At 42.6% G+C, this 26,513-nt stretch overlaps 1 protein-coding gene across 4 annotated transcripts in view; it reads right to left on the bottom strand.

Annotated features, from left to right (window-relative positions):
- Positions 1 to 1,196: 1,196 nt before the first annotated feature.
- Positions 1,197 to 26,513, bottom strand: part of RFX3 (regulatory factor X3) — a 555,440-nt gene continuing 530,123 nt past the window's right edge. Inside the window, exons 17-18 of one of the 4 annotated variants that reach the window (XM_069228385.1) lie at positions 9,215 to 9,257; positions 1,197 to 3,885 (exon numbers count right to left, since the gene is read on the bottom strand). In XM_069228385.1, coding sequence (XP_069084486.1) covers positions 3,623 to 3,885; positions 9,215 to 9,257 — 306 coding nt within the window. In that variant the 3' untranslated portion in view covers positions 1,197 to 3,622. The remainder of the gene's footprint in view (positions 3,886 to 9,214; positions 9,258 to 26,513) is intronic. The other 3 variants (XM_069228405.1, XM_069228414.1, XM_069228395.1) reach the window with 3 other exon arrangements.

The raw sequence follows: 26,513 nt of genomic DNA, 5'->3' as shown, positions 1-26,513 counted from the left end.
AGGATTCTCAGTAATAGCACAAATCCATCAGGAAATTGATGATATTTATGTTGTGCATTTAGGACTCTGTACAAATCACGAAGTAAACAGGAAGGACACTTTCAGTCTACTGTGAAGGTTTCAATGCAGTGAGTGTTTGTTGAACAGGGATGACACGTCCATAAATATGATGTGCACCTTGGCAGCCTAGCACCCAATAAGGCTTCTTTCCTCTGCTTCGGAGTGCCACATGGATCTATGCCAGTGGGGAATGCAATTTAGAAGTCATACCCGTAACCTGAATCAGTGAAAGAGGGCTCTTCGGACAACTCTTTCAATAGCAAAATCATTGTCTAAAGGGTTGGAGGAAGACCAACATCAAGGCTTTAAAATCAAATGACAGCATTACTCAGCATAAACAGCATGAACTGCATTCATGTCAAAGAGATTTTTTCTCACCAACTATTTTGAAAACTTTGGTGCAAATTCTAATGTGTTCAATTTTATAAGGTTGCGGCTAAATAAATGGTGTAAGGATCTAGCGATTCCACAGTCAAGTTACAAGAGACTTGCCACCAACAACATTTTAAACTCTGAGTTTTGGTTGTTCTGGCATTTGTTGGTAGAGAAAGTTTCACAGAAAGCACCGCAAATAGAAATACACAAGCACCCTGTTGGTATGTGAGACAACAGGAAATTTCACTTGAGCTGAGGTTTTCCCTTGGGTAATTACTTTTAATCAACATAAGGTGCTCCAAAAAAGATAGCAATGTATTATCTGCAGTAGAGCAGAACTCCCACTCGTGGTGCATCATTACCAAGCATTTCTATGGGGAGACCAAAAATATTTTTCCTCATCTCCCTATCTTGGTCTGCTTTACTACAGTCTTTCAAGCGTCAAAAGCATTCTCAGACTTGTTTCTCTTTGAGAATATGAAATTTGTGGGCCATAGCCACTACTTAAAAGTAATTCACAATGTTCAGCACATCTAAAAAGTCAAGTGAGTTCATTGTTCTTTTACTATAATCGCTCAAGTCTGAGCAAAGTGTAGTGATTCAAGAATGAGTAAATCAATTACCAGCAAGAGAACACTTGGAAACATACTGAAACACATGTAAACACAAAAAAAGAACAGCTATAGCTGAATGTACAATTGGTCCAGCGATGATCATAACTACTGAAGAACAAAAATAACTGTGATTCGTTTTTTTTTTTTACATTAGGTCACAATCATTTAGAGGGAGTAATGTTTAAGGGAACAGTCTTGGCAGAACAGATGTTTTGCTACTGAAAGAGCATGACACGTAGGACTCTGAGCTGAATTTTGGGTAAGTAATACATATCTGAATAATGCAGTGCTCTTTGCAGTACAGCATGTAAATGCTTACATTGTTATCTTTCTTCACTCTGGATACACTGTTGTCATTTTTTTGCTAGAAGAAAATATTTCAGAGAGTTAAGAATAACCGTGGACAATTCTTCCCTTTTCATAAGTTTGACAGAAATTTCAGTGACAGGCTTGCGTACTTGAGTTATAATGTTCAGTGTATCAGACAGAATTTGGTATAGTATGTTAAAATGTACATATCAATCAACAACTTGGCTAATCCTGTCCAAGTAGTTTTATAAAGGCCTACTTGAGATTTGTAAGTTTTGCTTGCTATCTCAAACAGCTTGTCTTATTTTTTATTTAGCTATTCTGTTTACTTGTTTGGTAGCCACAATTAATATTAGGTACAGTCATGTTGTGGCATTTAAAAGTACTGTCTAAAATAATCTAACCCCCTTCCAACGTTAAATGTTCACTTCTCCATGCCTATAATATATATTCTGTAGTATTTCTGATGGAGCCTTTGGAGACCACTACCAATTTGACTAATTTCTCTTCAGGCTCCTCTGCACCGTTTATAAGCTGTCTTATTTTATAAAAACAAAGGGAAGAAAGAGCAAGAGTTCAAAAATATATGTGTATATATCTCTACTGTGCCTGTGCTCAAGAGTTGAAGCCAAGCCTACTCTATTAACAGACCCACACATTGCAACTAAAGCTGGGTTGTGCTCCAAACCTCCTCAAACTTTTCTGATATGCAATAAGTGAAATGCAGCTTGCGAGAAGACAAAATATGCCCACTCCTACACTCAGCGGGAAGGGTTCCTAAAATCTAGTGGTTGACTCATTCCCACAACGTCTTATGAACAATACACGACCTGCCTACCCCGTCTGTTTAGGGAATTTGAAAATGACAGGTACACCTTCTTAAACAAATGTTAAAGATAATAACAACAGAAAAGTATTAAACCTTAGCTTCAGTTATGTTTAAGGCACCATGTTATAGCCGAGGTACAATGATCCCTGATGTACATTCTTAAATGGCAATGGTCCATCTAGCCACCTGTTCACACCCTACTGAATTGGGATTAAGTACAAAATGAGGTGTGCCAGTTACACTGCCCTATTTATTAAATTCTGTTATTTTTTTAATGTAAATCTACCTACTTTAAGAACCGGATTTTTAATTTTTTTAGGAAACACTATGCAGGTTGCTACATTCCTTGCATTCTATAAATTAAGATTATTTGTTTTGTGTGTATGTGTATATACACATATATATTTAAATATATGTACGTATACATGTATACACACACACACAAACATGTATCATATGTTAACACACACACACACACACACACACACACAGTATTTTAGCAGCAGCAGGAACTACTGATACAAAAAAGACCCCTTACAGGAGAAAACTGCTTGTGTAATGGATTCCTGTACATCCTGTTTAGTATCATTTTTGGAAGAAAAAAAAAAATCACTATTGTTTTTGCCACCAATTAACAGCAGAAGATATTGGCATCCAAAACAGAATCAGTAGTACTCCAATATCAGACAGTTTGGGTATGCCAGAGCAATCACAAACTGGAGATTTTATCTAGTAGTGCTCACTTGCCCGTCCATTATGTAGTACACACACATGGGTGGCAAATCTAGACTATTTTTTGCGCTTATAAATGCTTACAGTCTAACTTCTCTGCTGAAAAAGAGAAATGGACGAGTGTGAGTGGTCCAGACCAAAGTTGGGCAGTCCAATACTTCCCAAAGCATAGCGGAAAAATGATCAAAATAGCATAATTCTCCTGCCTGAAGGAATCAATCTTTCAATAAATACAATGCTTCTGCTGTTAAATGAGTCTACCTCCAGTGTAAATTAGCAAAACAAACTTTTTTCTGACATTTTACAAAGTGCAACTAAATTCTACACATGTGAAATTATACACCATGACTAACACAAAGCATTAAACATGTATAATAAAATGCTACAGAAAATATTTAAATTACTATTAAATTAGAGTAGAAAATGTCAACATCGAGCTCTGCAATATTCATTCCTGAACCTAATAAAAGTTCATGATGAGACAGGCAAATGATTGGCTTATGAAATGAAATAAACGTTTCTCGGTGGTTCTGCCAAAACACAGACACCCTTTTACATTTCACAACCTATGTTAAAAAAAAAAAGTCAGCAAAACTGAATTTGACAACAGTCGACCTTCAGGCATATTCTGTTTCATGTGTGTCAAGAGTCCACCTTGACAGTGTGGCTGCCATTTTGTTTTTTAAAATGCTCCCATGTGTTGTCAGACAGCCGTGTACGTATTTCCTGTAGCGCTGCACTGCCTGATAGTCTGAGTACTTGTGACAATGTGTTCACTGTGAAGAGGGGTCAGGAGGTTCTGCTGTACTCCGCTGTCAAGCACAGGTTGAATGCAGCCCACCTGAAAAGACTGGTTCAGCTCACTTTTCTCTCTCTTGGCTAGAGGCTCGCCGGACTCGTCCAGCTCTTCATCTATTTCGCTTTCAACTTCACTGCCCTCATCTGCACAAATAAATAACCATGAAACTAGCACAAGGGGAGAAGGAGAGAAAGAGAGACAAAAAGAAAATCTAAATACTGCACAGGGAAATTCAAACAATCTTGTATTCACTCACAACACATATATATGAAAAGCGGTTAGAATGCAATTAAGAGTTTTTAATGAATTCAAGGGTGAACCAGGCATGGAAGCAGCTCGTTACATCTGAGAAGTAGGCATCATTGTTAGCAGTGTTGAATGGGAGACATTTATACACACTCACCATGACCGTGCAAACAAGTTAGTAAGCATTCGTTCAAATGAAGTGAAACAAGATCAATGTATCCTGCAGCTTCTGGAATATAATGCTGCTTTTTCCAGCATTGTACATCAGCCTGCATTTATGTTTGCAAATTGAAGATACTTTCTATTTCTGGTACCTTAATGTTTGACCAGTAAACGTATTTGTGGAATGTGTCTTTTCTAATACTTCTTCGTGATCGCTTAAACCACCCCTTTATGTTTTAATCAAGGGAGGGTTAACACCCCACATTCAAGTTACAAGGATAAGGTCACTGTATTCAAATTTTAATTGGTAACTATTCATGCGGAAGGCTTTGACAACTGGCCAGACATTTACCAAATAGCTGTACCAATATCAGTGCATGGCGGCTTAACTTTGTTACTTGAGTCTTGAACCTCCTGGCTGTCAGTCCCTAAGTTTGAATCCATGAAACAGTGCCTAGTAAATGTATGATCTTTCTGCAAGCTAGTGTTCTGCAAATCGTCAATATGAAGATTCATTAAAACAGGCATCTCCAAACAGTAGTTTGTGACATACCAGTAAATCGCCAGTACCCTGTGTGTAGCTCTCCTGTGGTCAGCCAGGCTACTATTATAGAAACTTTTACTTGGTTGAATTATTATATGTATTGAAAACTAAAAAGCATACATTTAAAAAGTAAATGTGTGCATTTTCAGGACTCATAAGGTGTGTGGAGAAAATGGTTGAATACTGAAAATGTATTTAAAACTATTATTTGAGTAGGAAAGATTTATTACTCACATTACTACCTTGGTGCTAGGGGCATTGCAGCTATGTCTGTTATGTAATACCCATTTAGAGACATTCCAAATTGATAATGACTTTTTACTTTACTGCTGGCAACTCTACCAAATGCACTGATGTGATCAATGCTGACAATCTTGGATGCTGACATTAGTAGCTTGGGGCGATTTTCACTGAATCTTAAGTAGCTTGATACAGAAAAGGCTGGAGACCCATGGATTAGAAGGAAATCAGTACAGCTGTTTTTCCATGATATTTACATTTATGAATAAGTCTAAGGGAGGAGCATCCTATCAATAGTAATCAACAAGTAGTTCCTCGTCACTTAGCACCCAGTTACTTAATCTAAAGACATGCACAGGTTTCTCCTGCATTGTAGATGATGATGGGCACTGACAGTGTGTGAGCAATTGGATGATGACAGAGGACCTAGATTTTCCTCATTATGGTCCTCGAGGTTGTGACCTGTACATAGTTGTTATATTGTTCTTTTAGATGAGTACCAACTTGAAGTTGTGGAAGGATAAAAGAGCATTAGGCCTGCCTAGATGAATCATTTTCAAATCATACAAAATATTGTAGCAGTTAGATTTCTTTTTACACCTTGTTCCATTAATCTAAAAGTGATTCCATGCACACTCCTCATTCTATGGGAGAGGCACCAAAAGAAGTCAATAGAGAGCATTTCTCAGTGAAAATGAATACATTTTTTCATGTTTTTTTGTCAACATTACCACTAGCGAAACAGGAGGGCCAACTGACAGCCTCAGCGTGTTTTTCTAGCTCTTGAAGCACTGACTCAATTGGCCTTCCTGATTCCATGAGCAGAAAAGTAAAGAGGATGAGAATATATGACATTGTTGAGGCCATGAGAGAAGCAATCAGACATATTTAGCTTTAAAATATATTTCCTATTAGGGTCTCTCCTCTGAAGGATACTATATAAACATTGTATGTACAGTCACTCCAAAGAACTGAATCTTTGTACAGTCTGCCAAGATTGTTCTGGAGCACCAGCTTTCAGTGCATTGAGACTGTAAATTTGAAGCCCTAGAGAAAGCCTTCTGATTTTCATAGACAGTTGTCCAAGTATGGGCAGATGTAGCTCTCTTTTCTCTTGAGATGTGCTGCTGTCAAGAATTTGAAAAGGGCATGTGGGAGACATTTAAGGCCAAATGGAAGGATTGTAAATGAAAACATATTTACATCATCCATCTAAGGTACTTCTTTCCTCTTGGAATATGAAAGTATGCATCCTGGTGGCTTGTTTTTCACATTTAGCACATGTGATAAAGCTAAACTAACATATGATGTAACAGTATGATTCTGAACTTCTCTTTCTTCACCCACTTGTTTGCTGTTTTGATGTTGAAGATGGGTCTCTACTGTAACTGGGGACTTTTCACAACAAAAACAAGAATATGTCACTTGGATTTTGTAGCTGATGGAACAGCCTCTCCTATTGTTTCTGCACAAAAAGTAGAATTTCTTGCTTCAGAAGATCTAGTCAAAAATGGCTTGACATTCATAGGAGAAATGCTGTCAGGTGGAAATTTGAACTTTTGGTAGTTTCTACACTGAAGCCAAAGGTTGATGGTCTATTTGTTTAGTTCATGTGACAGTGATGCAGTCACAAAAAAAGGAAAAGCATTTAATAGAGGTAGCTTTCACTCAAAACCTTGCAGCAAGTGATAGCAGTGGTAGTTTGCATTTAATGATGTGTTAAACATGCCCTTGCCATAAATTTCATCATCATCATCATTAGAAACATTAGTTCTTGAAAGCCTGTTATGCTCAACCAAGAGGAATGGACACACTATTATTATAACGATTACTAAAACTTTGAGCCACCAGGCCAGAAACATTTGCAGCTATGCTACAAAACTGGTGAGACATCAACCTGGCTTTACTTCAACTTGCTTGAATCTTCTGTCTTCCATCGCAGGGCAGATCCATCTGTAGATTTTACATACAGTCCCCCAAAGATGTGTCCTACCTATGAAAATGTGATAATGCATTTGCAGTCTCTATGGTAGTGGCTGATGAGTTACATATATTCTGGCCAATTGTGTTCATCTGTTGATCACATCTAGCTGTTATCAAGGCAAATGTGTGAAAAATCTCTATAACCTGTGTTAGCAGGCTAGAGCCAGCTATTAGAGAGTTTCCAATTGTGACCAGTGCTGAAATTTCTTCAAACTGACTGATCACATATTAGTCTCACGTATTAGTAGGAATGTTCAAGTGTGCAGCGCTGATGGCTAGAACAACATGAAATATTGTTACATCATCAGTGAAGGATACTCTTGAATGAGACAGTCAGTAATGCAAGCAGATTTCCTACTGGGAGTCAGGACTCACATTCCTCAAGATACCCAGAACATCATCAGTGTTGAAATGCAAGACAGTTCCACTCTCAATTTCAAATTTGAGTGGCGGGGTGCACAATGAGGACTCTTTTCATCAATGCTTCCAGTGCGGGTTCAGGAACTGGGTTAGAATGTGTTGCAGTGGAAAGAGGACCATCCCTTGGCAATCTGCTGGGTTAACGGAATGAGCCGAGTTTAAAAAAAAATATTTTTAACAGCATTCATGTTCTCTTTGTCATCCAATTACTTCCCTTTTTCAGTTTTTTTTTTTTACATCTTCTGTCTGTCTCTGACTTTATTTCTCGCACACGTGGGCATTTCACAAGAAGTAAAGGCTCAAGTCGAATTGTTCTATCATTGCTAAAAAATGGAAAAATAAGAGCCCTTTTTTTCAACTATCTCTATGAAGCAATGGACTTTGGGCTTTACCAAAGTGATAGTATCATATTTCCTCTTTAATGCACCTTACCAGGCCCCAGTTGCCCCTTCTAGTTTCCTATCGTTAGGCTGACACTTTCCTATGTGAATAAAGCAGCTTTTTCCTGATATATATATTAATTCTGAATGAAGAAATCAGTAAATAAATTCAGTTAATACAGACTTTATAGATGTATTTAATATGTTTTAAAAACATGTTCTCTTTGTAAATGTTCCAGGATCCCACAACTGTGCACTTATATTCAATGTTTATCAATTCAATAAAGACTGATGGGGAAAAGAAACACTCTTTTACAGAAATAACTCTCTCAAAAGAAGTGTTAAGCAATGCCTCTTGGAAATTTGTGTGTGGAATCAGGTTAGATATTCTAAGTTCACTAAAAGCTCAAAGACTGAACAAGAAGTGCAGTGCTCTAAAGGTCTAATGAAGCATTCACAAAAAAAGGCTTTGATTACTTAGCCATACATGTAAAGACCTGTCTATATCTGAAATATTTTGAAATCCACTGCCAACAATGCAACACTTTTGACGAATAATCTTGGGGCAATACTCAAAGTGACAAACCCCTCAATGTGAAATAAGAGTCTGCACTGTCCTTTTTTAGAAATTTACTTTATGAAAATCAATTGTCATATTAAAGGAAACCTAGTTCCATAACTTTGTTTTCATTAGACTATGTTAAATACAAGTTATATCCGTAATCAGTTTTGTTTTTTAGAAAGCTCCTTACACACAGTTATTTTTGCAACAAAAATTAATTATACTAAAGATTATGTCCAGATTCTTTATGAAGAACTTCTTCCATTGTCCAAGAGGCTGGACTGCTCTCAGCCTCTAGAGAATGATGATGTTGATAAGTAGTGTTACCAGAGGGTTTGGCTGAGGAGCAAGGAAGAGAAAAGGACAGGAACTGAATATGGTTTCAATAATGACTAGAACCTATGGATCTGAGGGATGTTGTTCTTTCACAAAGAGCAAACCGCATTTGATTGATTATGTGGCTCATTACTCCAACATTATTATTTAGCTAAGGATTTCAAAAGGCAAGCTAACCAAAGACTGACAAATCTTGTACATCCTCGCCAATTTGCTGATGGCTGTTGTTTAGTTCGGTCATTTATATTTCCTTTATGAGTTCTGGTGTTCTAGTGCTATTTAAGCATGCTAAATAAAACCCTGCAACCCCATTTAAGTGTTCAAATTTTGAATTAAAACCTTTTCAACTCCATTTGAGAAATGCTCACTGAAAATATCTTCAAACATTTTCAAAAGTATGATCCTTGTGAATACAGCGTTGCTTTGTGCTTCATCAACCCCAATGAGTTTATATTTATTTGAACATTATAGATTTAATTACTGTAAATTCACAAGATACTTTCTTCTGAATACACTGAAATTATTATATATTTAAAATAGCAAAAGATATACGTATAGATTTTGATCTCTAAAATGATTATGGATGTGCGATGAATGAATATGTGAAATATTCACATACTTACCTTTATCCATATTACCAGGAGAGCAATCATTCAGGTCACCAAACTGAGGGAACGAAAAGAACATATGAAATATGTTTAACAACACAAATCATATAAAAACCAAAACATAATGGATTTTCGAACAAATGTAAAATATTCAGTAAGATATAGAAATATTTATCTGAAGGGCTCATTAGCACCATAAACATATAATTTACAGTCTGAATTCTATACTTCAACACAGAAGCCTACAAGTATCAATAAAAAGAGTTTAATAATGTATCATACTTTAACTTTGCTGCTACATGGGGGAATTTCATTTTTATTCATGTATGTTATATAGTGCTGCATTTAAAAAGAATGCAGTAGTCCATGTTAACTAATATATGGTACACCTAAAGATAATTTATACCTTAAGGGTCACAAGATATCAATACAAATTAGACATGCTACGCAAACCTAGCAGGAAGAAATAAATCATGATATAATTCCATGTTTATGGTTTTCTGAGAAAAAGAAGTGGATGACAGACATTTCTCTGCTTTTCAAATAGAGAAATTAAACAAGATCAGCGATTGGCTGATACTAAATCACCACCCCTTGTGTATAGAATGCAGTTCAATTTTCCACCAGACACAATTAAAATTGGCCCTGTAATAAGATACTGATAGTGTTCTAGAAGTCGGCCAGTACTGCTTCCTGATTTATACTCTATTGATTACAAGAAAGATTTAAATAAAATGTTTACATGTGTGTGTGTATAAATTTAACATTCCAAACACAAAATTGTAACAGGCACTTAGAACCTATGTTAGTTCCATCTTCACACAAAGTCTACACCATGAATGATCCATTCTGTTTGTTTTTAAAATTAAACAAAATCATAGTTAAGGGCCTCTTACATCTGCTTTGTATTCCGGGGCTTGGCAAGAGTGTTGGTGTGACAAAAAGGTGGCCACTGACCATGTTCCCATTCTGTTGCAAATTTATTTTAAAGTCACTGATCTATATTTCAAATATTTTTGGTCAGAATTTCAATGCTTGATTTAATGAAAAACCTTTTCACATTATGTCTCTCCTTTTCCTCATGATTCCTCATCCTACGCAATAATAAGACTTTAAAAAATGCAGTAACATCATCAATAGTTACATAAATCACTTGCCTGATGTTCAGTCAGTTGGACTACTGGATACGGACAATTGACCAATATTAACTAAATTAAATGAGATTGCTAGCTACATCTTACTGTAAGCAGAAAGCACCAGTCAACATCGTCAAAGGGCTGTCATCCAAAACATCAATCAATGTTGTTGGTTTGTTTGTTATAATATGTTCATTCAAAAAATAAGTTTAATTGGCATAGGTCAATTAAATGAAGCAATAATATAGCCAGGCGTGTGGACACTACTACTACTGCAAACAAGTGTAGGTATATTCTTTAATGCTTTTGGACTATAAGACATTAAGGGGGTCATTATGACCCAGGCGGTCTGTGGTAATATGGCAGTAAGTACCACCAACAGGCTGGCAGTACTCATCGCCATATTATGACATTGGCGGGTTGGCTCATGCCAACCCGCCAATGTACCACTCCGACCGCCATGGTTTTCGTCGCTAACTTACCGCCACGAAAACCATGGCGGTAGCCACCATCAGTGACAGGAAATTCCTTCTCTGTCACTGATAGGGGTCTCCACCATCCCCCTTCCTCTCCAGTTACCCCCTCGCCCCCGCCCCTCCAAAGCCCCCCTACATACACGCTCACCTCCTCACACACACACACACACACTTTCCCATACACATCCACGCATGCAGACATCCACTCACGCACACACTTTCAAACATACACGCAGACACACATTCACATAACACAATATACACGCACTCACACCTTCATACATGCACACTCGCATAAAACGCGCAACACACACCCCGCATCCACAAACACACAGATATACACACACACACCCACAACCCCCCACCCCTCTCCACTGTCGGAGACCCGACTTACCTGTATTCAGGGGGTCCTCCGGCAGGAGACGGGGCACTGCTGCCAGCAGCAGCGTCCACCAGCAGAACACCGCCAGACCGTATTATGGGTCATAATACGCCCAGTGGCGGTCTACTGGCCATCCACCGCCATGGTTGCAGCCAGATTTCCGCCATCCTTCTGGTGGAAATCCGTCTGTGGTCATAATACGGCGGATGGCTGGTAGCCGCGGCGACGGTCTTTTGGCGGCCGTCGCTGTGGCGGTAGGTGGTCTTTACCGCCAATGATATATTGAGGGCCTGTATCTTTTGAATCTCTAATGGACTTTCATATTAACGGCACAGCTTGTTCGTTTTGCTTACCTTCCCTCAAATAGAAGTCATATAGTAAGAGTTTTCAATGATCATATATTAAGGTAAGAGCCTCCAATAAAGCACAGTGGAATTCCCCATAGAAACAATAATTGGAGATCATCAGGACACGTGGCCTTTTCAGTTTCCTAAAGGGGGATTCCTTTTTGATATTCAGTTGGCTTATGGCTCACAAAGCCTACTAATTAAATATGTCACCACAGCATTTCCTGAAAGCAGAGGTCCAATAGTGCAGCTCTAAGCCTTTTTTTAAAAATACTATTCGCCTTTTCATGAAGCTGGAGTCCTTATTTTCACATTAAGAGATAGTGTACCTAGGTATACCATGACTTGCTCTAGTTAATGAACATGTGGCTATTTAAAACACATACAAAACCAAATGACACCAAAACACATCAGTAAGGGTGTAACATCCACAATATTCATGCAAATCACCAACACAGGAATGCCATGCAACCAAAACCAAATATAATTTTATTTGGCGTTCGGTTGCACAGCATCCCTGTGTTGGTGTGAATCACACCACGGAGGTATGTGAACCCTCATCAATGGGTCGTGTTGTGTTCCTTTTCATTTCCGCTACTTGATTTGCATGAATACTGCGGATGTAACATGCTACAAAGGTAGAACTTCTGATGGACATATGGTCCTACATTATCTGATTTCATGAACTGCTTTGGAGGTCTGTGGTTATTCCCCTGTAAGTCGATCCTACCCATAGGGAATACTATTTGATGACATTATTGAGAACAGAAGTTTGGAGCCCTGAAGAAATCTTTTATTAAAACGAAACACGTGTTGGCGGCAGTTGGTTCTACGTTCCAACTTGGTTTTGACAACAATGATTATATGTACTCTAATTCTTGATACACAAGGATCACACCAGAAGATATGGCTTCTTATTTTAGGGACATTTCATATTTTGTACTTCTATGATGTTTTAATTTCTATTTCTCTGGTAAAGGGTGTTTATAATAATAAATATATCCTTTGAACTTTTTCAACAATACTACAAAATTCATATTTAAAACTAAATGTTTTTGGTATTGACCTTAATTGTTTAGTTGGGTGCTCCAGATTTGTAAATATCTTAGTGTATGTGGTTGTGCTTCCTCTGCACTTCTCGCAATTGTACCTTTGCAGCAGGGGTACTGTCTGTTGCAGCGCTCATGTGTTTCTTACTTTAACCACTTTAGTGGGTGGGTTGGTGCATAGGATCTAATTCCACACTGTAGTATGGACAGCAAGTCCTTCCACCATGTTCATAAAAGGCAGACACATAGAGGAGATGGAAAAACTGAATTGGAGGCCGACAAAATAAATTAAGTTGGAAAAAGAAAGAGTTCTGTTTGAAGTTCATGCATTACGTCTGAGAAATACTCGGGTATATGGGTGACATTTAGACCCCACAGACACAAAAATCAAGCCCTCTGCTCTGCACTGAGCTGTGCAGTCCATAATGATACGGCCATTTGATATCCTTTCTGTGAGTGAGAAACTACCATCAATATACTCGTTAAACCAACAAATATAGCTTTGAGGCATCTTAGAAAACTCAGACACATCGGTGGTCTTTTATGTTTATGTAATGATAAACATGTTTGATGGTCCCGGGATTGAGACTCATTTTGAACAGCTGGCTGTCACGGCCATTGCTCTGTACTTTGTAGTAGACTCAAGATGATCCATACATCTTAGGTGGCAACCTTTTTGAAATATCCTAGAGGTATTGCTGATCCTGAAGATGGTTGGACCCTTGGTCAAAACACACAGAGAACACATTATGTACGCTCAAAAATCTTCATTAGCAAACACACTTATATCAGCATTTCCCAAACGGTGTGTTGGGACCCACTGGTGGATCGCAAGCTGATTTTTTTGTGGGTCCTTAAAGACCCAGGGCCTGATTACAACTTTGGAGGACGGTGTTAAACCGTCCCAAAAGTGGCGGATATACCACCTACCGTATTACGAGTCCATTATATCCTATGGAACTCGTAATACGGTAGGTGGTATATCCGTCACTTTTGGGACGGTTTAACACCGTCCTCCAAAGTTGTAATCAGGCCCCTAGTCTGTATATAAGTAATATTTCAAATGATTAGCCCTGTTTGTACTCTAGTGTGGAACTAAGGTCCTCATTATGAACATGGCTGTCTGAGCGACCTAGACCGCCATATAATAGATGTGGCAGAGGGGGCGTGGCCAAGATGGCGGCGTGCTAGGACGTGTTTGTCCGAGCTCCGCCGCCCCGGCCCTATGAACTGCTGTATGGTCTGCTAAGGGGGTCGTGCTGAGGCCCCCCAGGGACACCGAATTCTGGCGTGAATCACGCGTTGCGTCTGAGGGCTCGGCGCGTATCGGGTGGCCTCTGCTCAGAGGGTGCCGGTGGAGCTCCGAGGCGCGGCCTGGAGCACGGTGCAGCAGGAGCAGCCACTTATGCCGGTGGGTGGTTTCTTCTCCACCGGTGCCCGCTTGCCCTAGCGCTTGAGGGCTGTGGGTTGAGGAGGCACGGTCCCCTTTTTATTTTTGCCAATTTTTGGCATTCTGGAGCCCTCGGCTTCCCGGAGCGGCGCGGAATGCCCGGGCTCAAGGCCTTTTGAGCTGCGGGCGTGGAGGGGTTCCCCGCGGTGCCAGGGCTGCCCGAGGCTGGAGGTTGGCTCCTCTATACTGAAGTGCCTTGCAGGAGGAGGAGAGGCCTGAGATACTGGATGAGGACGGGAGAGGCCATTGCATCGCCGCGGAGGTACCCTCCACCCCCCTATGAAAGCAAGTAAGTGGGGCCCAGGTAGGCGCCGCGGCCTGGAACGTTGCAGCGGAAGATAGGTGGGTGCTGGACTGGAGTGGAGGTCCCGACCGGGTGACGCCCCCGTGTTTGCCAGGGCGAGCCCCTTGGCACTCGAGGGCAGAGGAGTTGAGAGCCACGTGTGGCAGGAATCTCTATCTGGGCGCGAGCCACAAATATAGGGGTTACCGTGCATCCCTGAGCCCGTTGCTACCGGTGAAGGTGGTGTGGACACGTGGATGGCTGATCCGGCGATCCTCGCCTGGGCCTGCGAAACATGGTGGCGGCTAAAGCTAAGCGAGAACGGTCCGTGAAAGACATGCTGGCAGGTGCTCGTTTGCCTATGAGTGGCATGGCTGAAGACCCACCGGCGACAAGACTCCTGAAGGTCGTCTTGAAGCGGACTCTGATGGTAACTCGCCGGTCACGAAGGGTTTCCTGACATCCCTTTTTGACTCACTCCGTAGCGACATACAGGATCTGCGACGGGACATATCCCAGGAGGTGAAAGAGCTGAGAGGGGAGATGACCTCCTTGGGAGAGTGTGTTTCGCAGCTAGAGGAGGGTGAGATTCCTCGAGGTGAAGAACTAGCGGGCCTGCAGCCGGAGGTTGTCCGTCTCCGAGAGCAGCAAGACCATCTCCAGCTAACAGTTGAGGATCTGGAAAATCATTCGAGGAGACAAAACATCCGCATCAGGGGGGTCCTGGTGGGGGCGGAGAAGGAGGACATCGGGGACTATATGAAAGGCCTATTTCGTTCTCTGCTGGGCCCGGATGAGACGCAGGAGATAGCCCTGGATAGGGTGCATCGAGTTAGTCGTGCTGGTGGCCCCGGGGATCGCCCCCTGGACATTCTGGCCTGCCTTCATGACTCTGTCCTCAAGGAACGGATTTTGCAGCAAGCCTGCACTCTTCAGAAGGTCCTCTTTAGAGGACATGAACTTCAACTATTCCATGACCTCTCTGTGCGTACGTTGCAAAGAAGAAGAGAATTCAGACCGATCACGGAACACCTACGGGCTCACAACGTTTCTTATTTTTGGGGACATCCATTCCGCCTGGTCTTTCGCTGGGAGGAGCAGCTTCGGCAGGTGACATCCATTGTGGAGGCGGCCCGGATCCTGGAGGATGAGTCCCAAGGGTCGAGTGAGAGGCCGGCCTTGTTGGGGGTGGACAGCCCCGGTGGCGACGAAAGGAGAAGAGGCGGAGGCCGCGGCGTCCGTCTCCCTCGGAGCTGAGATCAGAGAGGGACTCTGCTCTGAGTAGCGTCGCAGCTGGAACTTCGGCGTAGAGAAGAGTGCCTGGGGGTGTCCTGACTGATGGTTGACCTTGCTGCGACGGCATGTCGGCCGTTGGAAGGGGTCGGGGCGACGAGGGCGATGGACGTGGATTATCACATATGATTGGTCCTACTGCCCTTTGGAGACTTTTCCTCGTGAGGAAGGAAGTGTTAGAACTCATATATTTTGTGCACCTGTTGTGCGTAATGGTTGATTGTTGTTGGGTTTCCCGGCGGGTTTGGCATTTAAATGCAGCTTCTCCCAGGGCTTGTGGATACAGATGGGGTGGATCTGGCACAGGGGCTTTCCTCTTGCACTTCATCCTTCTCGTTGCTTGTAACTCTTAATTTAGCCCATGCTTTTTAAATGTATGACCCTGAATGTCCGTGGGCTTAATAATCCTACCAAGAGGTTGGCCATTCTGTCCACCTTGGAGAGGTCAGGCTGTCACATATGCTTGCTTCAGGAGATGCACTTTGTCCCGAAGGATATCTATCGCATGTGCTCTAGGTGGTTCCCTAGGCAGTTCTGGTCCTCGGTAACAACAAAGCACGCGGGGGTGGCGATCCTACTGGCGCGCTCATTCCCGGGCGAAGTGGTGTCCAAGTTTTATGAGCTACCAGGGAGGCTTCTGGCCATGCGACTGAGATTGAGGGGCTTTTCCTTTACCATTGCCTCTTTGTATGCGCCTAACTCTCAGCAGGAAGCTTTTCTAAAACGAGCCTTGACTCCGATGTTGCAGTCCCCAGATAGTGCTATTCTGGTCGGGGCGATTTCAACCTGGTGATGGATGGGGGGTTGGATCGTTCAGGCCACAGGTGGGGGCAGACAGGGTCTATAACTGAGGCTGGCAGTCATTGGCTGAGTGAATGTGGCTTGGTGGATGTGTGGCGTAGGGCTCATCCCACGTTAAGAGATTACTCTTTTTACTCTGCAGCGACTAAGACATATGCTCGCCTAGACCTCTTCTTGGCCTCGCAGGAATTTTTACCCCGGATTACGGACTCTTTGATCGAGCCTCGGTCTCTTTCAGACCACGCCCTGGTTACCGTGGTCATTCACACGAACACGGAGCGGGTGAGTGCGGCGGGTTGGCGGTTTAGGGACTCAATGCTTCAGAACGATGCAACAGTGCAAGAGATCCACAAGGTTATAATAGACTACCTCGACCGGAATGACGATGGGTCCACTGGCGAGGAGACGCTGTGGGAGGCACTGAAGGCTGTCGTTAGGGGGGAGGTGATGTCGCTCTCGGCTAGAGATAACAGGGCATGGAGACTCCTTAGAGCAGATCTGGAACGGCGGGTGGGTGAGCTGGAGCGTTCACATAAGCATACTGGGCCCCCGAGGGTTTGGCGTGAGTTGGAGAAAGAAAGGAGACAGTTGAGGGCTCTGGACTGGGACAGGGCAGAATACGCGGCGGCGCGCCTCAAACCCAAGTACTATGTGGGTAGCAATAAATGTGGGAAGCTGCTGGCGCACAGGCTGCGAGCACAGCGAATGGCGTCAATGATACAAATGGTTCGCTCCCCTTTGGGGGCTGAGGCGCGCACAAGTGACCAAATAGCGGACGCCTTCGCAGAGTTTTATCGGGCTTTGTATCAGGCTGAGGAGTCCGATTCCTCTTCCCCAGAGGGCTTTCTGGAGGGTGTAGCAATTACACCTATCCCGGAGAGGGATTCGGCCTCTCTGAAGCAACCTATAAGGGCGGAGGAGGTTATATCGGCAATCTCACGCTTGCAGTCCGGAAAGTCGCCTGGGACGGACAGCTTCTCTGCACTCTATTATAAGACCTTCTGCGTGGAACTCGTCCCAGTCTTGGTGTGACTTTTTAATTCTTTCCGACACACGGGGACCCTCACGCCTAGTATGCTTGATGCCACCATTGTAGTAATCCCGAAGCCGGGAAAGGACCCCGTAGATTGCGCTTCATACAGGCCGATCTCGCTCCTAAATATTGACGCTAAGCTGTTCACAGGTGTACTGGCGCACCGTCTAAACTATTATATGCCTGGCTTGGTTGATCCGGATCCGGCGGGATTCATACCGCGTAGACAGTGTAGCGATAATACCAAACGATTGCTTCATCTATTAGATAAAACGGAACGCTCTAGGAGGGAGGCACTTTTCCTCTCTATTGACGCTGAAAAGGCGTTTGACAGGGTTCATTGGCCATACCTGTTTAAGGCGCTAGAGTGTTTCGGGTTGGGCCCTGGGCTCATGGTTCGGATTAATGGCATCTACTGAGCGCCCCGTGCGGCGGTGCGGGTTAACGGGACGCTCTCTTCGCCTTTTTCGGTTCAAAGAAGAACACGGCAGGGGTGTCCCCTCTCGCCCCTTTTGTTTGCTTTGTATATGGAACCTTTGGCTCAGTGGCTCCATGACGACCCTCGGATTGTGGGCGTCAAATTCGGAGGAGATAGGCATCTCATCTCACTGTACGCGGATGATGTGATTCTTACCATGGCAGACCCTACGACCTCGCTGCCTGCGCTAATGCATGTACTTGAGGATTTTGGACGGGTCTCGGGTTTCCGAATCAATATGCTAAAGTCGCAGGCTATGAGCAGGTTTATCAGCGCTGAACACAAAAGGAATTTGAGGGACCGTTTTCCCTTTATCTGGTCTTCCTCAAGGCTTCCATACCTGGGAGTGGAGTTGGGTCCGACAGTTGCCCGTACGGCGTCGTTGAATTATGGGAAACTGACACTGGAGGTACAGCTTGATATGGAGAGCTGGGGGAGGCTTAAACTGTCCTGGTTGGGCCGGGTGCCGGCCGTCAAGATGACCATTTTGCAGAGAGTATTGTACGTATTTCAGGCACTCCAGTGGAGCCCCCGCCGCGAACAATAGCAACCCTTCAGACGGCGGTCCTAAGATTTATATGGGAGGGGAGGGCGGCGAGGCTGCTGCGAAGACTGATGTATCGCCCTAAGCGGGAGGGGGGGCTGGCTGTTCCTTGCCTCCTGCAATACTTTCAGGCCGCACAATTGCGTTTCCTACTGGAATGGAACCGCCCGTCCTCCGAGAAGCACTGGTGTTTCATGGACCAGGCGGTGGTGGGCTCACATATTTGGAAAGAGCCCTGGTTAAGGCGCCGTCACAGAGCCTGTGGGTTGTATGTATCCCCGGTCAATGAAGTGTTGATGCGGGTATGGGACCGGTTGGCCAGTCGCGTGGGCCTGACGACCTTCCCGTCCCCGATGACCACTCTGGGGGTGAATCCTGATTTCGGCCCAGGTCTTGAGGTTGAGGTGCTTCGTCGTTGGTACGCAGCGGGGTGTAAAAGGGTTGGCTGTTTCTTTGATGAACAGGGGGTGATCCCCTTTGACCAAATGAGGGAGACATATGGCCTGTCAGAGGCAGACAGAAAATGAATTTGGATGGTCTGTTCCCAAACTGGCATCGGAGTCTCCAACACTTGACCGCTTGTTGGACACTAGCATGCCGAGATAGTGCAGTGTATTGGATAAGACAACCATTCTTGAACTCTGAATTGTTTCTCAAGAATGGGAAAACTTTCTGGACTGAGAGGGAATCACACAAGATGAGTATGCTGTTGAAAGTCATACTACAGGCTAATTTGGAACCATGTTTAGAAAATCTGCTTCATATATTTTTCTGAAGGTCAGGAGACCATTTAGTTGTTATGAAGCAGAGCACAGTGCAGGAATGGAGTCAAGGGGAATGTATGGTCTGAAAAAGTTTTCTCTCATGACAGTGCTCAGGGAAGATACAGCAGATAGCTAATAAGTTTTACGAGATTGTAAGCATAACGTAAAAGTTACTTACTTTCAGTAACACTATTTAACGCGGATACTATATTCCTGCCGATTCCTCCCCTTATGAAAACCCTCCCGACACTAGACTAGGTCCATTAACCTTTTTCCCCCCATCAATAGCTCTTTAGCACCACCATGTGGTGACATATGCCTCCTGTCATGGCTTTTTCCATCATGGATGTGATAACATGCTGTACATGATACCAACTGTTGTGCTGGCGTCAGTTTATTCCATACCATACCAGGACATGCAGAGTGGAAATGTGAAGCTTTGATGACAGGACATTAACAGCAGATATCACATTTGAGTAACTTAGGACCTTATTATAACTTAACAGCAGATGTAGAAGGGTGGTCATGTTCTGCACACCGTGATAGTTCATGTCTAAGTCTGTGCTATTTGTATTCTGTGCTTGCTTTCACAGTCTTTCATCTCTTTTTAGAAAGTGTGAAATTTTTCGATGCGCAGAAATGTCATCATGTCTATTTACTATCTGGGCTGACAATTTATTGTTTAAAGTTAAGGATGCTGCTATAACGTCGTGGACGCTCACTGAATAAGTGGACATGTTTTACTGTTTTAGTTATAGCAGCACATAATCAATATGTGAATCGAGATGACATATTTATAGCCATGATTGTTTAGCCTTATTGATACTTTAGAGGCTGCAAGTGCAATTTTGTTTTCTAAATATAAAGAGAAGATTGGCGATCAGATACTATAAAAAAAAAACACATATCGGACCATAAATTAGAGGGATTTCAGACTAGGACTATCAAACCAGAGTTTGATGCAATGCCAGGAGCAGTGCAGAGAAGTGGCCTTCAGCTCAACACGGTTTGTCATTTCCCAGACAAAGCTGAGACAGAAAATACGTAAATTGCTATTTTTCTAACGTTCTAACAAAACTTCCATGCTGTATGATCCATCTTAAGAAACTCTAATCTCAAACTTACTATTTAGTGCTTCTACTAAAATTGATCATAGCACCTGGAAATAGCTTTAGGGGATTAGGAACTCGCTTCTCATGTTAGAAATGTTCTTGCTGCTTTTGCATACTATGAAATGCATTGCTGAACTCCCTTTAACATTCTATGTGGTTACAGTTCACATTTTGCACACCAGACTAGGATTTTAAAATAAATATTTCCAAGTACTCTTCATGTGTCTTAGCGCTATATTGAGTGTGTTAAGAAAGAGGGTTTGGTGTTCTGCTGTGCCCCTGAAGTAACCTTCTGGGGCCAAATGTCACCAGAAAAACTGCCTGCACAATAGTACTCAGTGGCTGATGTGCAGGTTGAATCCAACTGGATTCTAATTCATATTGGTTTATTGACAGTCTTTGCGTTGAGGAAAAAAGTTTCTAGATCTGGTCTGGCATTCGGAGGATATCCATGAGGTGAGGAATCTGTAAGTGTCCATTAGAAACTGTTATACACCCAGCCACATACAAACAAGCACCTTCTGAATAACAGGTCCACTTAACTTGGTTTTTAGGTCTGAAATGATCTGATAAATCTTCTGAACCACTGATAATCTTCTTGGGGTATTATCCTGTCCTTGCAGGTTTCATCCCACCAGCTCTACTCAAACACTTTCCCTGCAGAGGAGTCACACTCACTTGTATACCAAGGGCAGGGCTTGTTGTAAGGGGGTATTTTCCAAGCACTTTCTGCTGCTAGTGTTATGTTCCAGTATGATGATGGCAGGCAATTTGAGGTGTACGTATATGCCTTCACTAGCATTTCACATTACTCATTACTTGCAGTACCTCAACAGGTACGACTTTGTTTCTGATGTCTCATTAGAAGAACAGGGTTTTAAAAGGGTACGATGCTTTATTGTATCTTTTTCTGGACAGCATGAAGAAGATTCCTGGCCTGAGAAGGTACAGAGTTTCATGGTCAACAGAGCCAGGGTACATAATATGCTCAAGCTAGAGAGAGCACCTTCACCCACGCTGGGGTGCAGGAGGAGTACTGGTCCCACCAATACTATTATTCACTGCAGTAATGTTGTGGTAAATGGTGTACTTGTTCATTTCCTTCTAGGAATAGAAAAACTCCTTATTTTGCAATGAGAACTAAGGCAAAGCAGGTTTTCTTGTTGGTCATTTGTTTGCAGTAAGCCAGTCTGTCACAACATAACTGTAGAGATCCAGCCCAAGGTTATTAGGATGAACCATAGCGAGTTATCAACATCGTGGAGGTGGACAGTGTGTATACTATTTGTAAGTAGGTTGTTGCAAACTTTCTCACTTGTGGTAAGTCCATGGAACTCTACATACGGCTGCTCAGTCCTACAATGAAGATAAGGGTGAAAAACTGCTGCAAGGTATTTTGAGCAGCAGCATCACATTTACAACCCCCGCCTCTTGTTTCATACCAGCAAGACTATGGAATGAGATACCCAATCCATGTACTCATAACTTGTTTCCCCTCTTCCATGTTACCCACAACCCCCAGGAGGCCAGACCATCGGCAGCCGTGCAGTCTTAAACTATATACAGTGCCCATGAACATGCAGCCTCACTTTACCCCCCTACAGCACTTTCAAAAGCCCAGTCCCACTACATCCAGTAGCCAGGATCCCACAGTCATTCTACTATCAGAAATAGCAGATCACTGGGTCGCATTAGACAACACCCCTGCTCAGGATGCCTAGCTCCTTTCTTCAGCCAACAGCTCACTTGAGCCACCTCTTTTGTGCCAATCATCCGAAATTGTTGTTCTCTGGATGCCAGAACACCCTATGGAGCAACTCACACAACCAGATTTCAATCATGCTTAGACTGTTTCTTACCGTCTGCCTCACAGCTTCTGCCTTTCACAACTCAGCCATAGTAACCCCAAATATGGAAGAATTTTAGTCATGTAAAACTAAAGAGACTAATAGCTTCAGTGCTTTACCATCCCTGTTGCACCTGGGTGGGTGGACGGGCACTTCTGCTCCAAGCCTATAACCAGGCATGATCTACACCGAGACACATTTAAAGTGATGTTCTGCTCACATTTACTCATATTGCAATAGTTCAATTTCTAATACTCTTTAACTGTGTTTGAATTATTGTGCAGTAACTGGATGAATTTAGATTAGCAGGTCATGTGATTGTTTCCCCTTTCTACTGACAATCAGTATTTCTTTGGACAACCCCTTTAATACGACACAAGTCTCCTAACGTGTCTTGGTACATTTCTTTCACAATTTATTTGTAGTTTTTTCAAGATACCAGTCATATGTACAATGCCAAATAATATTGATCTTATATTATTTTGTGCATATGCCCCTGGAATTGAAATTCTGAGATCACTCACTCATTGATGCAGTTCCGAGGTTAGAGAGTTCTGCATTCTAAGGAATCTTAATCCTGTAATGACTGCCATTAAATTACTCTCATTTGTCCGTCACACGTACGGAACAGTGTGACATCACACTCATGTCGGATTCTGCTTTGCTTCTGCCTCCCACTAAGTGAAGCTGGTAGATCTCTGAAGCTGTTAGTAAGGCAGTTCTTGTTACTCTCTGGTGCATCTTCCTCCACCCCACCTTTGTGTTGGGTCTGTGTTCCTCTTAATATTTTTCCTTTAGTTTGACAGTGACATGTGTATGTGCCATTGTGTCTATCCCGAGTCTCAGAATCTTGAAGAAAGAATCTGGTGAGGGTTGTGCGAAGGTCAGAACGATCAGGTGAAGAGCAGAGAAAAGACTGTTGAGGATGGAGGCTGGAACAACTGGTAGTCTCACATGTACTACTAAATAAATAATTCATCAAACTGATCTGTCTGGTGAATCTATCAACAACACATGCAATAATCTCTGGTGATCGGCAGTCCGTTACAAACCGAACAAATGTAGAGCTCAGAAGCATTTGGAGGCAATTGAGCGCTGAAACTGCGGCATTTTCAAGTTCTCAGTGATGCGATTTTAGGCGCCATCTTTACTGTGGCTGTTAAATATTCAGCAAAGTTCAACAGTTTATGATTTAGTTGAGTACCACTGTGACTGCAAACCACTCATTAGCTATGTGTTTGGTATCCAACAGTAAGGACCATCTTTGAAGGGGATAGTATTTTCAAGCCAGCTGTCTCATTAATGGTCAGTATTCATTTCAGGAGCCATTTTGAGGAGGGTAGAACTTAATCTTTCCATTTTCCTTGATTTGTTTGTGTGTTCTTTGAATCTGCTCGCAGAAATACCTCTATCGCATGAGGTACTTCATTTTCTTAATTTCTGTAAGCGGCTTTTACTGAGAAAGATCCGATATTCCTATTGGCGGTTATATTACAAGCATCCATTGGCTTGAATGTACTGCAGTTCTATGTGTGGCATGGTGTGATGATATCAACCTTTATTGATTGGTGAAGTTAATTGGGAATATTGTGCGATATTGAGCGCATCAAAGCCTGGCAACGTCTAACTTGTCTAGGCAACTGCAATTTTTATCAGAGAAAGGTGACCCAATTCTACCTCGGAAAAGATGAAAACAGTTATTTGACTCATACATATTAGCTATTGGTGGTGAGATATCTCTATGGTCAGGAAGCAAGCTGTCTTACTTCATAGGCTTGGTGTGGAGGGCAGAAACATTTATGAAAGTTTAAATGAGATTCAATTAGGAACAGCAGAAGGTGACCCTACCAATATTTATGAAATGTCAGTTTAAATGCTGGAAGCACATTTTGGGTCACAAAGTAATGTGGTCATAGAAGGACACAGGTTTTTCACAAGGTTTCAAGGGAAAATGGAGAAGACTAAAAATTACGTTGCATCTTTGAAAACATTTGCACATACTTGTGATTTTCAGAACCTTACAGTCTCACTAATTAGAGACCAATTGGTGTGATGCACCAATGACCAAAGAGAACAGGAAAGGCTTCTCACAAGGAATCCTAGTTTGAAGGAAGCTATAGATATAATAACAGAGGGCATGAACAACACAGATTTGTGGGTGTGTGAAATGAGAGATTGTAAAAATGGTGCTGAAGATGTGATGAATATGGTTAAAGAATTTGCAAGTGTGAATACTGGCACACGATGTGTGCAGAGAGTGAAGAAGGATAGTAAGGATTTTAAAAGCAAGGAGAATAAAAAACAGTGTCCCAGATGTTACTTATGTGGAAGTGAAGGGCATCCTTCAAATAATCAGGCATGCTTTGCTAGATTTGCTATATGTAAAAATGTGGGGGAAAGGGACACAGTGCCCATATGCGTTGTGCTAGTGTTGCTAAAGGCATGGCGGGAGGTGGCATGGATAAAGAAAGGAATGAATTGCTTAGCATTAGGGGTGATGGTGTGGTTGATGATGAACCTTTCTTGAAGCCTGAATGTGAGGTGGAAATTAGAGGCAAGACTGTCATGGTTGTAGAAGACTCCGGATCGCTCTACACCATGATTTGTGATAAAGACTGACAGTATATATGGAGAGGAGGATTTAGAATTGTCACCTGCTAATACCAACCCTGCTGATTGTGGAGGCGTGAAGATTGATGCTGTGGGGTTTTCCGTAATTAAAATTTGATTTGAAGACAGAGAAACGGTGGACAAAGTATATGTGGCCAGACACAGTAACAAGTTACTGGGATGGAGACATCAGGGTGATATGGGTATAACATTGAATCCTAACTCACCACAGTGTGTGAGGTTGATATTGAGGGATGAGATGTCATGTGAATTCATGGAGGAGCTTTCAAGTGTGTTTGATGAGAAATTGGGCATGGCCAAGCAAGTTGAACATAAGATCATTATGAAACAAAGTACTACACGCCGTGAACATCGTGATGGGTGATGGTGCACCCTAGGCACTACAACATTGCCGCCAGCTCTATTATGAGCTGGAGACAATGCTGAAGGCTGTGTTCTGATGGGCCAGCTGGCGGAAACTCAGTTTCTGCCCGCTGACCCAGCAGGAAATTCATAATGGGGCCAGTGGGGAGGCTGCCGCACTGGTGGCAACCTGCCTGTCGGGACTTCAGTGGACGGGCTTTTTCGTCCGCCAAAGTCATAACTGACCCCTTTTTGTGTGTGGTATTGGTGGCTAAGGATGGATTCACAGGGTTGAATCTTTTGTTAAAGAGTATATGTTGTGTGCCTGAAATGACAATAACAAGCTGATACAGAAAGCACCTGTAACATCTGTGGAGGTTCCCTCCCTGTCATGGAGAAAATTAGGTATTGATATTGGAGGGCCATTTGATTTGTTGGCCCATAATGTGCGTTTTGTGCTGTTGTTGGTAAATTACACTTCAAAATTGGAAGTGACCAGGTGTGTGCCCAGAGTGGATAAAAGTGTGGTAAAAAAGTTTTTGAGGGCTGAATTTTTGTGTGAAGGTATCCCGGAAACCCTAATAACTGATAAGGGGGTGCAGTCTGCTTCCCAGGAGATGAGTGAATTTTTGTCAGGATTGTTGGGAAGACGGTATTGTACTCTTCACAAGCCAATGGACTGTCTGTAAGGATGAACAGGTTGGTGAAGAGTTGTGTTCAAAGGGCAGTAGACAGAAATTGTCTCTGAAGGAGGTGTTGCATGAGACATGGTGGGCGCATCGTAACTCTCCAAATTGCATTACTGGTGAGTCTCCCTTCTTTTTACTTAAAGGTAGAAGATCATCCTCGAAACCTAATCCTGCTGGTGTAAGTTTAGGTAGGATAAGAGGAAACTTCCAAGGTGAACAGTGTTTAAGGAGGAGGTATTAGCAACAGAAATGCAAGTTTAACTATTATAATAAGAATGCTATGAAGTCTATCAATTGGTTTGTAGGAGACAAGGTGATGGTGGTGAGGCCAGGTTATGTGATGAGAGGATTGTCGAAGTTCATGGGTCCCTTCCTGATCAGTGAAGTAAGGAAGAATGTAGTAGTGCTTGATTCAGGTGATGTGTGGACTATGTCCAGACTGGTGAGATTTAGTGAAATTAAAATTCCTTTTAGTTCTTATAAGGCAGATTTCACTGGAAAAGTGTCATCTTATGTAGAGGATGTAATGGGAAATGGAGATCATGACTAGGGAGTTCATAAGAAGGCCATTTTGGCACAGTAATTTCCTTATGTTGGTGCATGTCAGTGTGGCTAAATGCATTTGACAATAGTTACATTTTGGTCATTATAAATGTT

This window comes from Pleurodeles waltl, chromosome 1_1, assembly GCF_031143425.1.
Source record: "Pleurodeles waltl isolate 20211129_DDA chromosome 1_1, aPleWal1.hap1.20221129, whole genome shotgun sequence".
Classification (NCBI taxonomy): Eukaryota; Metazoa; Chordata; class Amphibia; order Caudata; family Salamandridae; genus Pleurodeles; species Pleurodeles waltl.
Note: the sequence above shows the minus strand (reverse complement) of the source record. Positions and strands in the feature narration are given on the sequence as shown.